The 14,377-nt window shown below is 39.5% G+C and overlaps 1 protein-coding gene across 1 annotated transcript in view; it reads left to right on the top strand.

Annotated features, from left to right (window-relative positions):
- Positions 1-14,377, top strand: part of LOC113138321 (transmembrane protein 132C) — a 199,736-nt gene that overhangs the window by 152,676 nt on the left and 32,683 nt on the right. Inside the window, exon 6 of the mRNA XM_026320639.1 lies at positions 10,269-10,412. Coding sequence (XP_026176424.1) covers positions 10,269-10,412 — 144 coding nt within the window. The remainder of the gene's footprint in view (positions 1-10,268; positions 10,413-14,377) is intronic.

Below are 14,377 nucleotides of genomic sequence, written 5' to 3'. Positions count from 1 at the left end.
TGGGTTATGGACAAGTCTTAACTTGCAGTGAAAGAGTAAAAATTTGGCATGTGCCCAGTTAGCAGTGATTAGTCTGTAGTCCTATAGATCACAAGAAACATTTCAGCATTTGGCCAATGCCTGAAGTAATTTCTATATCTAAGAAATAGATCTGATGCTCTCCACACACACACACACACACACACACACACACACACACACACACACACACACACACACACAGAGTCACAAATACAAAAAATGACATAGGCATACATTTGAACATGCACACACCCACACACAACTATGTTGCAGCCAAGTAAATGAGCCGGCACTCCTCAGGCCTAATAGTCTGGCTGTAATTAACATTGTCATAGTGATAATAGCCATTTATCCCTGACATATCACACACACACACACACACATACACATACGCAGTCCAAAACCTCTATCTTGTCTAGGCAGCCTGCCCAGCTGTCACCTCTATCATCTGTCTCTCTCCCTCCCACCTCTTCTCCTTTTTCTCCTCATCCTTCTCATCAGTATTTAGAACTCATGATCCTTCTTTTCCTGTTTTCACATTTCCCTTTTAGTCAGTCATCTGCCTCCTCCCTCGCCGGCTTCTCCTGTCTACTCTTCGACATTTCTAGTATGTTTTTCTCTCATTTCATTATCATCTCTCTTCCTTTCTCTAACTTGCCTCCAGTTTTTAAATTACATTATTCTTTTTTCACCATCTTTCTTTCTCTTTCTTCAGTCTATTCCTTCAGTCATTTATTGTTGATTGTCTCACATTGACATGCTGTGTTCACACTTGAGCAGGATATGGTCAGCAGGCAGCCAGATGTTTGTTTGTACAGAAACATGTTTTCCCACAATTTTACAACAACAAAGATTGGCAAAGCTTTGGTAGACAAGGTAAAGGCTCAAAAGGAGATTCAAGAGGCAGGTCAGGTAGGTTAAAAGTTGGCAACCAGCTGGACAGATTTTAATCAGGTGAAAGAAACAGAAGCAGCAGACAGCAGGACATCAACAAGAAAATAGGGTACAGGTACACAAAGGCAGATGGTCTGGTACAAACTAATTTATAACTGACCTTTTCTGTGGTTGATTGAGACTGGGATATGACACAAAGGTGAGTCAGTCAGTGGTTTAAGAGAAGGTGCAAGTGAAAAGTGACTTTGACTAGAACAAGAAAATCTGTATGTATCTGTCTTAGGTGGAATATGGAGAAAAGAGAGTCAGGGGATGTGCCATTAATCCACCTAGAGTATACTAGGATACATTTCTTAAATATAGCATGTTTCCATATTTAATGAAATGTCCAAATGACTACTTTAAGCACCTTAATTTCACTCTCATTGTGGGCTGCAATTTTAAAACTATTTATTTACTTGCACATTTCTTACTTTTCTTTATCTAGACATTCAAGTACAACCACACAGTGCAATACACATTTGCACACTCTGTCTGTGTTCATAGGCATAAGGAATTGATTTGATATTGATGCTACAACAGTTTGCACATTAGAAAGCTGGTCTCTAATTATTTTAGTAAACAGTATTGACTTTTGTGGCAATGGGCAGCTGCTCTCCTGAATCACAATATCAGCTAAAGTCAAGGTTCATTTACGTCAAGAAGACGTAAAACACAGGACTTTCCAGGACTTCTCTGCAAAACTCTCTCCAAGAAAAGAGATGTTAGGACACTAAAAGAAACGTGTTAAATAAAAGCATTCCTGGTAAGAATTGCTGCATGCCACTTGACAACAGTCAGCAAGTCAAGTAACCGGTTTTTTCCAGTTTCTGACAACAACTTCAGGAAAAAGATGTATGGTTTATAATTGAAAATCAAAATACAGATCCCTGGAATCTAATTTAATCAAGATTAGAGCAAAGGATTGATGTTTGAACTGCTACATTCATGAGAATGTAACTCGTTTGAATAAAAATAACAGTCATATTTCTCTTTTTTCCTTTCCTCACATTGCTCAACCCAGGAAAGTGGACAAATTTAAGTTGCTGTTGTCTTTTTATACCAGGTATACTTGGGTTAGGGACGATGATAATGAACATCAGAGTGCAGTGTTTTCTCATTTTAACTGTTTTGCCCTGCAGCCATTACTTTTTTTTTAACTGTGCAGGAGAGCAGGGGTGAACAGTTACTAGTGATGTTCCTCTTGCTTTGCACAAAAGGTTAACTCACAGTTCAGCTCATGGCTTATGATGGGTGTTTGCAGGTCAGAATATTATGCATGCTTAATAAAGTAAGATACAAATTTAATTTGAGTTATTTTATTGTATTTTGGGTAGAAATGTCTCTCATCAATTGTTTAATTAATTTATAACAACCATAACAATTGAATCAATAAAAATGAGCATTTGTCTAGGATACAAAAATACTGATAACTGTGTGATAAGTTATTTAAAGTTTTATGGGAACTAGGCATTAACATATGAGCGTTTGTATATAGCAATGTTTTTTACAGTCTGCATGTGCAGTACATTAGGTACTTAAAACTAAAATACTGTACAGCCCAACACATACAGGCACACACAAGCAAACAGTCAGGAAAAGTGTGATACACTTGATGTGTTTAATGGATCTGTAGTAAATTGCAGCTAAGTGCCTTCAACCAATTTTCCTTTCACAGCTGAGTCCTGAAGCACGCACACACACACACACACACACACACACACACACACACACACACACACACACACACGCATGCACACACACACACACGCATGCACACACACACACACACAGGAAGCACACAGACACACACTGAAAACATTTTGTACATGTACAGGTCGAACAGATGTGACAACAGAATAAGCCAGAGAAAAATATCTTTAAAGAGAAAATAATAGATGAAAATTTGCAAATATAGTTGAGGGCCACCTACTGTATCTACGTGTATCTAATGCAAATGTGTTGCACTCAAATGTCAGAAATATTGTTATATACAAACAATGTCTTTTTAGTCTGGTGTTTCTTCTGTTCTTTCATCTGCTAAGTATGCTTTTAGCATGATTGTCATGTGTTGTCTAAAATGTACATCTCTACTTGCCTATTAAGATAATGAGAAGTTTCCTTTTTTTTTGTTTTTTTTTATTCATTTAATGCTCGTCTAAAATTTTTTAGAGTGTGAATGCATAGTATATGCCAGAACAGCAAGATAATGAGACTTCAAACAACCTCAGTTAATGTGTTAGACCAGCTATAAAAGTGGAATTGGAATGGCGAGATGCAGAACATCTGATTTGCACATATGCACATCCTAAATGACTTTACTGCTTAATTAATGCTGTATATAATGCTATTAAAAACATTGACCTTTTTCTAGTCTTCTGCTGTGGCTTTCATTACAGATATGAAGCTGCATGTTTCATTACCACTATATTTGTCTGCCCCTCATCCTTAAGCTCTCGTATGAAATTCTCAGATTTTTACTCACTATTACAATCTTTTTGCAATGCAACCACAGGGGGGCACAATCCAGTGTCCTCATGTGCCGGTCTCAAGTCTGGGTAAATGCAGAGGGTTGTGTCAGGAAGGGCATCTGACGTAAAATTTAAGCCAAATCAAACGTACGAGTCACAAATGTGACTTCCATACTGGATCGGTCGTGGCCCGGGTTAACAACGACCGTCACTGGTGCTGTTGACCTACAGGGTGCCAGTGGAAATGGGACTACTGTTGGTCGAAGAAGGAGAGGAAGAAGGTATGTTCGTAGGCAAAGAGAGAAGAGGAAGGGCAGGAGTGTAGGACTTTGAATGTAGGACTGTGTCAGGGAGAACTAGAGAGTTGGCTGATATGATGGAGAGAAGAACGGTGGATATCTTGTGTGTTCAGGAGACCAGGTGGAAAGGTAGCAGGGCCTATAGATTAGGAGCAGGGTTCAAGCTGTTTTATCATGGTGTGGATGGAAAGAGGAATGGAGTAGGAATTATCCTGAAGGAGGATTTTGCTAGGAATGTTCTGGAGGTGAAGAGAGTGTCAGATAGGGTGATGAGTCTGAAGCTGGAAGTTGAAGGTGTGATGTTGAATGTTGTCAGTGGTTATGCCCCACAGGTAGGATGTGAGTTAGAAGAGAAGGAGAAATTCTGGAGGGAGATGGATGGGGTGATTCAGGGTATCCCTAGTGGTGAGAGAAAGCAGACAAGGAGACTTGGTGGTGGAATGAGGAAGTTCAGGAGTCTGTTAAGAGGAAAAGGTTAGCTAAGAAGAAGTGGGACACTGAGAGGACAGAAGAGAACAGACAGGAGTACAGGGAGATGCAGGGTAAGGTGAAGGTAGAGGTGGCAAAGGCCAAACAAAGGGCGTATGAGCATTTGTATGATAGGTTGGACTCTAAGGAGGGAGAGGTCGATTTGTTGCATTGTGTCTTTGTAGATTTGGAAAAAGCGTATGACAGGGTGCCGAGAGAGGAGCTGTGATTTTGGATGAGGAAGTCTGGAGTGGCAGAGAAGTATGTTCGAGTGGTGCAGGACATGTATGAGAGCTGTAAGACAGTGGTGAGGTGTGCTGTAGGGGTGACAGAGGAGTTAAAGGTGGAGGTGGGACTGCACCAAGGATCGGCTTTGAGTCCCTTCTTGTTTGCTGTGGATAGACTGACAGATGAGGTTAGACAGGAATCTCCGTGGACCATGATGTTTGCAGATAACATTGTCATCTGTAGTGAGAGCAGGGAGCAGGAGGAGGAAAATCTAGAGAGGTGGAGGTTTGCTCTGGAAAGGAGAGGAATGAAGCTTAGCCGCAGTAAAACAGAGTACATGTGTGTAAATGATAGGGACTCAAGTAGAACGGTGAGGTTACAGGGAGTAGAGGTGAAGAAGGTGGAGGATTTTAAGTATCTAGGGTCAACAGTCCAGAGCAACGGAGAGTGTGGAAAAGAAGTGAAGAGACGTGTGCAAGCAGGTTGGAACGGGTGGAGGAAAGTGTCAGGTGTGATGTGTGACAAAAGAGTGTCAGCAAGAATGAAAGGAAAGGTGGACAAGACTGGTGAGAGCAGCAATGTTGTCTGGTTTAGAGACAGTGGCACTGAGAAAAAGACAGGAGGCAGAGCTGGAGGTAGCAGAGCTGAAGATGTTGAGGTTCTCTCTGGGAGTGACGAGGATGGATAGGATCAGGAATGAGGACATCAGAGGGACAGCTCATGTTAGATGTTTTGGAGAAAAAGCCAGGGAAGCCAGATTGAGATGGTTTGGACATGTTCAGAGGAGGGACAGTGAATACATTGGTAAAAGGATGCTGAGGTTAGAGCTGCCAGGAAGGAGGCCTAGAGGAAGACCAAAGAGGAGGTTCTTGGATGTAGTGAAAGAGGACATGAGGATAGTTGGTGTGGGTGAGGAGGATACAGAGGATAGGGTTAAATGGAGGCAGATGATTAGCTGTGGCGACCCCTGAAGGGAGCAGCCAAAAGGAAAGGAAGTAGTTTACAATCTTTTCGCTCTTGCCTGTAATCAGAGACACATACAGTAGATGTATAGCAGGAGAAAACTTTCAGGTCAGAGGTAATTAACAGGTGAGTAAAGAAGGATGAGATACACACAAACTGTTGTGGACACAGTCTTTTAAATTCTTCACACCTTACACTTCTTTGTGCAGTAGTTATATACATATAAACAGCACACATTAGATGAACACACTATTTCACAGTATTTCACCACTTTGCCCCTGTATAGACAAACTATAGTCATTACTCTATTTTCCTTCACACTGTTATTTAACCTCTAGCCCATTTGTATGTATCTGCTTGTGCCAAGCCATAGAGAAAGATTCTTATTAATGATATGTCTTTTTCGTTTTTTCCACTTTTCCCTGGTCCCTTTCCTTCTGTCCGTTTCTCTCACTCAACTCTTGCATTTTGTATTGTGGCAAAGATTTTAGCGGCCAAGAGTGCAACATTATTACACATTTAACATAGAAAACACTAATGCTGATGCAGCTTCGGTGCACTGCCTGCTTCCCCGCATCATGTGCATGGACTATACACATGCACACAGAGAAACACACAGGGGCTGTTACTGGAGGGTATTTTGTTAAAAAAAGAAAGAGTATTGCTCCATTAACAGTTTTCCTAATTAGCTAATTGGTTAGTGTGTCAATAGAGGTGGTTTTAATGTTTTTTTTTTTTTAGGTCTCTTAGCATAGTCCCACCACTCTGTGTTGTTTACCACTCAGTATGTATATATGCAATGCATGTCAGCCAGTGGCAGGAGAGGAATACAGCCAAAGGCACAGAGTTCTGATTAATTATTTGCTTTTAATTTAACATAGTGTCCTATATCTATAGGTAAACAAGACACAACCATACATCATGGAAGTGTGTGTCTTAGTAAACTATGGGAACTTCTCACAGACAAAATGTGCCAGAGTCTAGTCTCATTTAGTCTCTTTAACGGCCTACCAAATAAAAGAAATAGATGTCATTTTGCTCTGGAACATGAGCTCTACTTCTACATACAGCATACAACTTTTTTCTCAGATTTTTTTCTTAAAGTACACAATTTAGATATTTAAATTCATTACACAGAGTAGAAGAAGAGGTCGGAGATTTTTATGCTGAAGGCCTGAAGTGTTTGTATCATAAGATTACGGCAAAAAGGTCATAGTAAGAGCAAAGAGAGTCAGACCCGTATATGTTCCAAGCAATTTCCCCCAAATGAGAAACCTGACAATTTAAGGAACAGTAGATAGGGGAGATATGTTTTTGTACGTGTGTAGGTGTGTGTGTGTGTGTGTGTGTGTGAGAGAGAGAGAGAGACAGAGAGAGGGCGTTAATGTCTTTGTGCATTTACTGGAAACACATAGATTAGATGACAGCACTTCCATTTTGAATGGAAGAGGTTCCTGTGCTGTTGTGTGTGTGTGAGAGAGAGCAAGAAAGAAAGAAAGAAAGAAAGAAAGAGTGATCGGCTGACAGAGAAGGAGGGAGGGACAGAGAGAGAACTGCTTACATACTCTTATTGTAAGTCACAGTTGGAATTGAATTTGTACAGAAGAGCAAAAAGCTCCAGTTATTTTCCTGTGTCAACTCTTTTACAACAGTGTGTGTGCATAAGTGTGACATTGTGTGTGTGTTCCTGGGATAGGTGGTCTCGCTCTAGTTGCTTCACTTGAAATCTTACACACACACCTGACATAGCACACATGCACATACAGTACATGGATAAGCTTCAGAAAGAGAGAGGTTGTTTCATAGACATGCACGCACAGATGTATTTGTCAGAGCATGCCAGATGCATATGTGTTCACACACTCACATGCACATTTTTATTCTTTCTACTGCTCATTTTTTCTTCCCACATCTGTATTACACACTTATACAATACAGTCACACATGCACAGGTGTGTGCAAGAACCTACATGAATGCACGTAAGCGCACATGCATCCAAACACTTGACAAGACCTCATGACACACACATACACACACACACCTCCTCTGAGCTTATCTCAGTGCAGTATGAAGCAGCTTTTGAAGGCAGTAGGGAGCCTGTTGTTGACGAGCCACTTAATAATTCCCTTGGACAGGCATAAAATTCTTTCCTTTTCTCTCTGTCTCTCTTTCTGTCTCCTTTGCTCTCGCTCCAATATTCCCTTTCTGCATTTTTTTCACTTTATTTTTCTAATCCTGCTTCTGATTCTGCTTTGTCTCTACTCTTTTCTTTGTTTTTTTTTTCCTGTGATCTAAGGATCCAAGTTGTAGGTAACATGAGGTTAATGAGATGAATGCAAGGAGGCACACACTGTCAAGATGAATGCAGTGAAGAATAAAATTAAAGGCAGGTTTTTGAATGAACATTCCACCTTAATTTATTGATTACTATGACAGGTCAACCCCTCACTGTTACGATGAGCAAAGAATCCAGTCTAGTGTAGTTGCATACAGTGCTACAATATTTGTCAGTGGGCTTTCACTCACACTTTGAAGTCCTCTGCATTGGAAAGCTCCCTAGTGTATGAGTCGTGTTACAGTCACAGATCCACTCAGCCCACCTGAGAGGTACTAATGTCACCAGAGTTGGACTTTCAAACAAAAACTGGAGATCCCACATTGTCCCAGTGATGAAGTCCACTGCTTGCAAACACCAAATGATCAATCTAATGATGATCTATCATGAATTAAAAATACAATTTTTAACAATGTTTTTAATGGAAGATGTGTGTCGCATTGTATCTCCCTTGAATTGCAGTGAAGATGTTTTCTCCATGTAATTTATTTTGTGTTGTTGAGTTGAGCTCATGAAATCGAGAAAAAGTACAAAACAATAATTATTAAATTCACATTCTAATTTCAAGGGAAGGTAAACTCTACAGTCAGATGTAAATGTGTATCTTTTGAGTGTAATACAATATGAGAGTATGTAAGAAACTCTAGATTGCCTGACATGCTATCTTGTTATTTTGTGTGTCTCATGCGCTTTGGTTGGTTTCCCCCTTGTTGTCATTTTTTGGCCTGTGGGAAAGATTAAGTTTGAGATGTAAACATGACGTTATCTATTATGGCTTCCAAGAGATCACTGCCCCGGGATGCACACACATACATTTCCATTCACATACAGTATAGGCTACATACAAACACAGAAAAATAAATCTCTTATCTCTTATCATCTTTCTCTTCTGCCGCTTTGATTTTTTTTTATTCGCCCATATGTTGTCCTCACCTCAAGGCGAAAGGAGAATCTTCTCATTAATTCTCTACCTTCTTTGTGCCCTTCATATTCCTCTGCTGCATTCCCTCTTTCATCTTTTCCATGCTTTTAATCCTGTTTGTCCCCACTCTTCCTCTGCACCTGCCTCTGACATACCACCTGCAACACTACTTCTGTTGGGTTAGCATATATATCTAGATGTATCAATTTCAGATTTCAGTCAAGGCTGAGCAAAGTGTAAGAAGGAGATATGGAAAAATAATAGGAATACATATTAAGAAAGTGTCTTTGTGTGTGTGTGTGTGTGTGTGTGCGTGAAAGAGCAAGTCCAAGAGAGAAAGGTCTCATTAAGTAAAGGTCACATATCTATGTTTGGCAGAGAATGATAGGGCATCAGGCAACTTGTCACCAATCCCATGTATTTAAACTTTTGAGTGTGTGTGCAGTGTGTGTGCCTCCTATCTTGTTAGGTATATTTGTGTTATTTGTGGATGTACATGTGTGTGCCCTGATGTGTTACTTATACTTACACTTTATTTGCATATTCTTGTCTGTATGTCTGTGTGTTTGTGTTTAGGTTTCTTCCTCTCTGCATCGTTATGTAAAAGACACCTTGTGTGTCTGAACTGAATCTCTAAATATGTATTTGTATTTTTAAATATGTACATGTGATTACTAATGAAATGTTAAAAAGCTTACATTACTGATAGAAACACACATACACAGGTTGTCCATTAATCAAATGTTTGATGCTTTGATCCCAATACTTCAGTGCAGACTCTGGACACAGAGTGATATGTATATATATATATATATATATATATATATATATATATATATACATATGTATAATAGAGTACATTTATTCCTTATTGTGTGAATTCCAGTCAAACAGTAGGCAGCCACACATGGGCACACACACTTACATCCAGAAACAGTAGGCCAGGCAAAAATACCCTGTAATCAGACTTGTGTGTGTGGGTGTGTGTGTGTGTGTGTGTGTGTGTGTGTTGGTGGTGATAAATGCCCCTTTGGAAATTCAATGTCAAATAATCAAGATTGACACTGGCACACAGCACCCACAGGCGTGTGTGTGTGTGTGTGTAGGTATTTATGTATGTGTGTATGTGTGTACAGTACGTGTGTGTGTGTGTTCGTTTGTTTGTGCTATTTTTGTTAGAAGGATCTAATCAAATGTAATCATGCTGATTACAATAATCGTGAGGTTCATAATAACCTTTTTTTATCATCTCACTCTTCCTTTATAATTCTCCCCTGGTTTCTGTTACTTGCTTGTTCCCATCTTTTTTTCTGCATCTGTCACCATGTCATGTCTCCCATCTCATGAACTCTGTTATATGCTAAAGCTCACATGGCTGCATGTTATGGCTAAAATTAATTTGTATAACCACACTGACTTTGTATTATCTCACTACAAACAGAAATGTGATTTGTAGCTTTAATGTTGTGTAAACACCCTAAAAACATTTAAATGCTTCCCATCATGATTGTGAATGTACAATTATACAATCATAACTTCAAAATTTCAGTTTTTAAAGAGTCTCTCTCTCTTTCTTTTTTTCTTTCTTTCTTTCTCATTTCTCTCTCTCTTGTAATTCCCTCTGTAGGACACAGAGGTGGTGAACACAGCCATACTCACAGGTCGACGTGTTGCAGTGCCCGTCAAACTTGTTACTGTGGAAACAGACGGGCAGGTGAGGGAGGTGGACGAGTCCGTCACCTGCAGTTCGACAGATGTGGACGTGGTCAAGGTACATGTTTTAAATACACACAGAGAGGTACATACAAAGAAATGAGAAATTAATTAAAAATGTACATGCTTCCACACGCGCTAATATAGTTGTGTTTTTATTTTTGCAGTCTGGTTTTTAGCAGCTACACAACACCATTCATTTTTTAGATGGTTTTTTCTAGTCTACTGCTGCCTCCAGTGTATTTTGGGAGGCAATAGTAAAGTTGTTTATGGTAAACCTGATGATATTTTGCTTTGTGATCATACATATGCCAAAGTTAAAAATGAGTTCAGGCAGGTCAGAAAATGTCTGCCAGTCATGGTCTGCCAGGTGAGCTATGCATTAAAATGTCACTTCTGAAAAGCTAAAGAATAAGAGACAACATTTTAAGAAAAGGGAGGACATCACAGTAATCTGAGACGGCAAACTGAGCTGAAAATTCATGTTGTGTTATCATTGTAATTTACATTCTTGGAGGATTTGTGTTCTCTAATTCACTTTGTGCTACAGATTATAATGAGACGCTTATCACAGCGGGTAGGTTTTTTTAATCTCACTTTTTGTTTTACTGAATGTCATATGGAAATGGTTGTCTCTCTCTCTCTCTTACTCTCTGTGTTGTATGCATTTGGCAAAAACAGCATGTGTTTGTTGTTTTTTGTTGTTTAAGGTTAGCTGCATTTAATTCAGTATTTTGATCAAGTAAAGCAGACTTAATGACAGTTAAACAGATGTGGTCCTAGGTTCTCCACAGTTTAGTGTATAATTACTGATCAACAGCTAGAACTAAGCTGTAACCATCTTTAAGGTAACTCCAGAGGTTACCTTAAAGTCTCTTTACAGCTTCGTGAAAGGGGCTAAGATGTGTGTAATTTCAGAACCATGGTGACAAAGTGACTATGCAGATTTGATCTTCTGGTTACTTTAATTAAATGTCATCCAACCATAAACAGGCTGTGGCAAAAGAGCCACATAAACTTCTGTTCTTTGTGTCTTGGTCTAACTGGTTCATTCGGTTTAAAAATCATAACGTTTGGAGAACATGACATCCTAGAGAAGTTGTGGGTTTAAGTTCTATCATTGAGGCTGACCTGCAGGAAAGTATGCAGGAGAGTATATAGGAGACTGGCAGATTCCTTTTTATTTAAATCAAGAACTTTAGGCATATGAAGGAACTGGTGCATATGACACTGGTGTGAGACAATCTGACCAAGCAGGGAAAGAAGACAAGGTGTATGTGAAAACAATTATGGGGATATTGACCAAAACGAAGTTGGCTACAAAAAGGAATAAGCCAAGGCACAGTGCTACCAAAATAAAAGCACACAACTGGAAGTGGCCTGAGAACCTGAAACCTTCAAAAGTACAATTACAGAAACAAGCCAATGCCAAGGACTGGAGATTGATTCCCCTTGTGCTATATTCCCTGTGCCCTCAGGGCCTAAAATGAAACGCAGTCTTGCTGTGACAGTTTCAATATGAAGCCAATTTCCTGGTACAAGCCAACAGGAGTGGTGCTGTTTAAGTACGATCAATAACAACACTGAGAATGGAAGGAACTCATTCAAATAGATGTAATGTTAGCACTTTGTGTAGGTGTGTGTGTCGGTGCAGGGTTGCTTGTTGGTATTTCTGTGATATTTGTGAGCACACACGCAAAACAACAGACAAAAACACACGCGCACTGCAGGTTTAATAGTTGATTATCCATCCATCCATTTTCTATACCCGCTTATTCCTGAACCAGGGTCACAGGGATCTGCTGGAGCCCATCCCAGCTTTCTTTCGGGTGGAAGGCAGGGGTACACCCTGGACAGGTCACCAGTCCATGACAGGGCCACATAGAGACACACAAAGACAAACAACCTCACACACTCACACTCACTCCTATGGGCAATTTAGAACTTTGGACGGTGGGAGGAAGACAGGGTACCTGAAGTAAACCCACAGAAGCACAGGCAGAACATGCGAACTCCACACAGAAAGGCCAGGTTGTGAACCCCAGACCTTCTCGCTGTGAGGCACCAGTGCTAACCACTCAACCACCATGCTGCCCATAGTTCAGATAAACCGTAAAGAAAAAGTTTTGTCTCTACTGATTTTGACGTCCATCGAGTATTTTTGAAGTTGTATGTATTTGTTACAAATAACCATTGTACCAAAAATACAAGAGAATTTTCAGTTTGATTTGTGTGTGTAGTATGCCACTCTATGTTTGTGTGGCAGCACAGGATCCCCAGTTTCAGTTGTTTTACTCCTAATTCTCTAACTGTATATTTTGCATTAAATGTACAGGTGAAGTCGTGTATTTTCGCGATAGCTGCCTTGATCAAACCTTTGTATATATATTATTGGCATATGATGCACACTGTAAATTTTAGGCAAATTTAGGCAAAGGTAATTTGTAAAGGCCTTGCCTTTGAACAGTAGCATCCATCAAGCAAAGATAAATTAACTTGCCAAATCCCTGATGCTGATATTTTAATTATGATACACAGAAAGTGTCAAACGGGGAAAGCAGTATCAACCAGTTCAATTATATTTTATGACAGCATACTGATATTATGTCAGGCATTGGTATAACACACCACAAAGGAGACACCATAAACTCATCACTGTATGAATAAGCTGTTCAGAAATCTTAAACCCTCCTTTGTGCTTTTTGTGCTTGTTTGTGTGGTAAAGAGAGTGTGCATGGGATGACTGAGTGTTTGCAAACTGTTGTTGTTTGTTGACATTTGATCTGACAGATATTCCCTCTCTCACATCCCTACACAGCACACAAACACAGACAGCTGTTTAACAATGGCCCCCATGGGGTACAACTCCAGGTAGCTGTATCTGTCAGTGAGTCACTGTGACAACTGTAAAGTACAATCTAGGGAACCCACTCATCACACACGTGCCCTGAGCCAAAGCACTAAGGCTTCATGTAAAATCTGTCTCACTTGTTAGGATTAACCTAAATTATGACAGGTCCCTATCTTACAGCGCAACAACCTTCAGTAAGATCAGGTTCAGGCTCAGGTTCTGACACACTATATTATTACCAACAAGTCTTCCAAATTAAACAACAAAATTCATTATTAATTATTCATTAAATGTAAAAACATTTTTGATATGACATTGTTACCAGCATCCTTCTTTTTATCTGTTTCACCATTAGGTAACTCACCTCAAATTACTCATTACACACAACAGACTTGATCAAAGTCCTTTTACAGCACAAGAGCAATAAAAGATACAGGAAAAACTAAAATATTGAAACTTGTGATAATCAACACTAAGTCCTCCAACTTAAACAATATATCTTGTCCTCTAAAAATACACATTGAAGCATCTCTTGATCTGATGCTCCATGTTGGCAGGACATAATTTGTCTGTGTCATCCAAACCATTATAAATCAATGCTGAGAAACAAATACTTTTTAGAATGTGCTCTAGGCATAAATGTAACTTGGTAAGTTTAAGGGAAAGATCAGGGTTTTAGTCAAAATGAGTACTTTGTTAAGAGTAAATGGGCTTCATTATTTTGTGTACAGCAATGACCGTGCAGTCAAGATAATGGAATAATTGTGGTCACATGTTAAAAATAAATATTCTTCATTGTTGACTGGAAATGGGAAATGCATTGTGACCTCCCACACTAGACGTTATGATCACCATCCATCCTAATCCCCAACCTAGATGCACTTAATTGTTCTACCATAACTTCCTCCTTTGCTTCCATCTTATTCTTACAGCCAGAGGATGGCTTTGTCACTTGGACATAAAGATGTTTTGGGGCATTTGCTGAAATTACTGCTGCCAGTCTTCTTTGAAGTTAGTCTCATTTTGGTAGCTGAAGACGTGATACATAGTTTAGGTGCTTACAGCATATTTAGGAAAATGAGGGTTGTATTTCTAAGTTACATTTGGTGAAGCAGTAAAATAACACAAGCATTTATGATGTATTCACTCTTTAACTGTAGCCAATGAACATG

Source organism: Mastacembelus armatus, chromosome 9, assembly GCF_900324485.2.
Source record: "Mastacembelus armatus chromosome 9, fMasArm1.2, whole genome shotgun sequence".
Lineage (NCBI taxonomy): Eukaryota > Metazoa > Chordata > Actinopteri > Synbranchiformes > Mastacembelidae > Mastacembelus > Mastacembelus armatus.
This window is presented reverse-complemented; position numbering and strand designations above follow the sequence as displayed.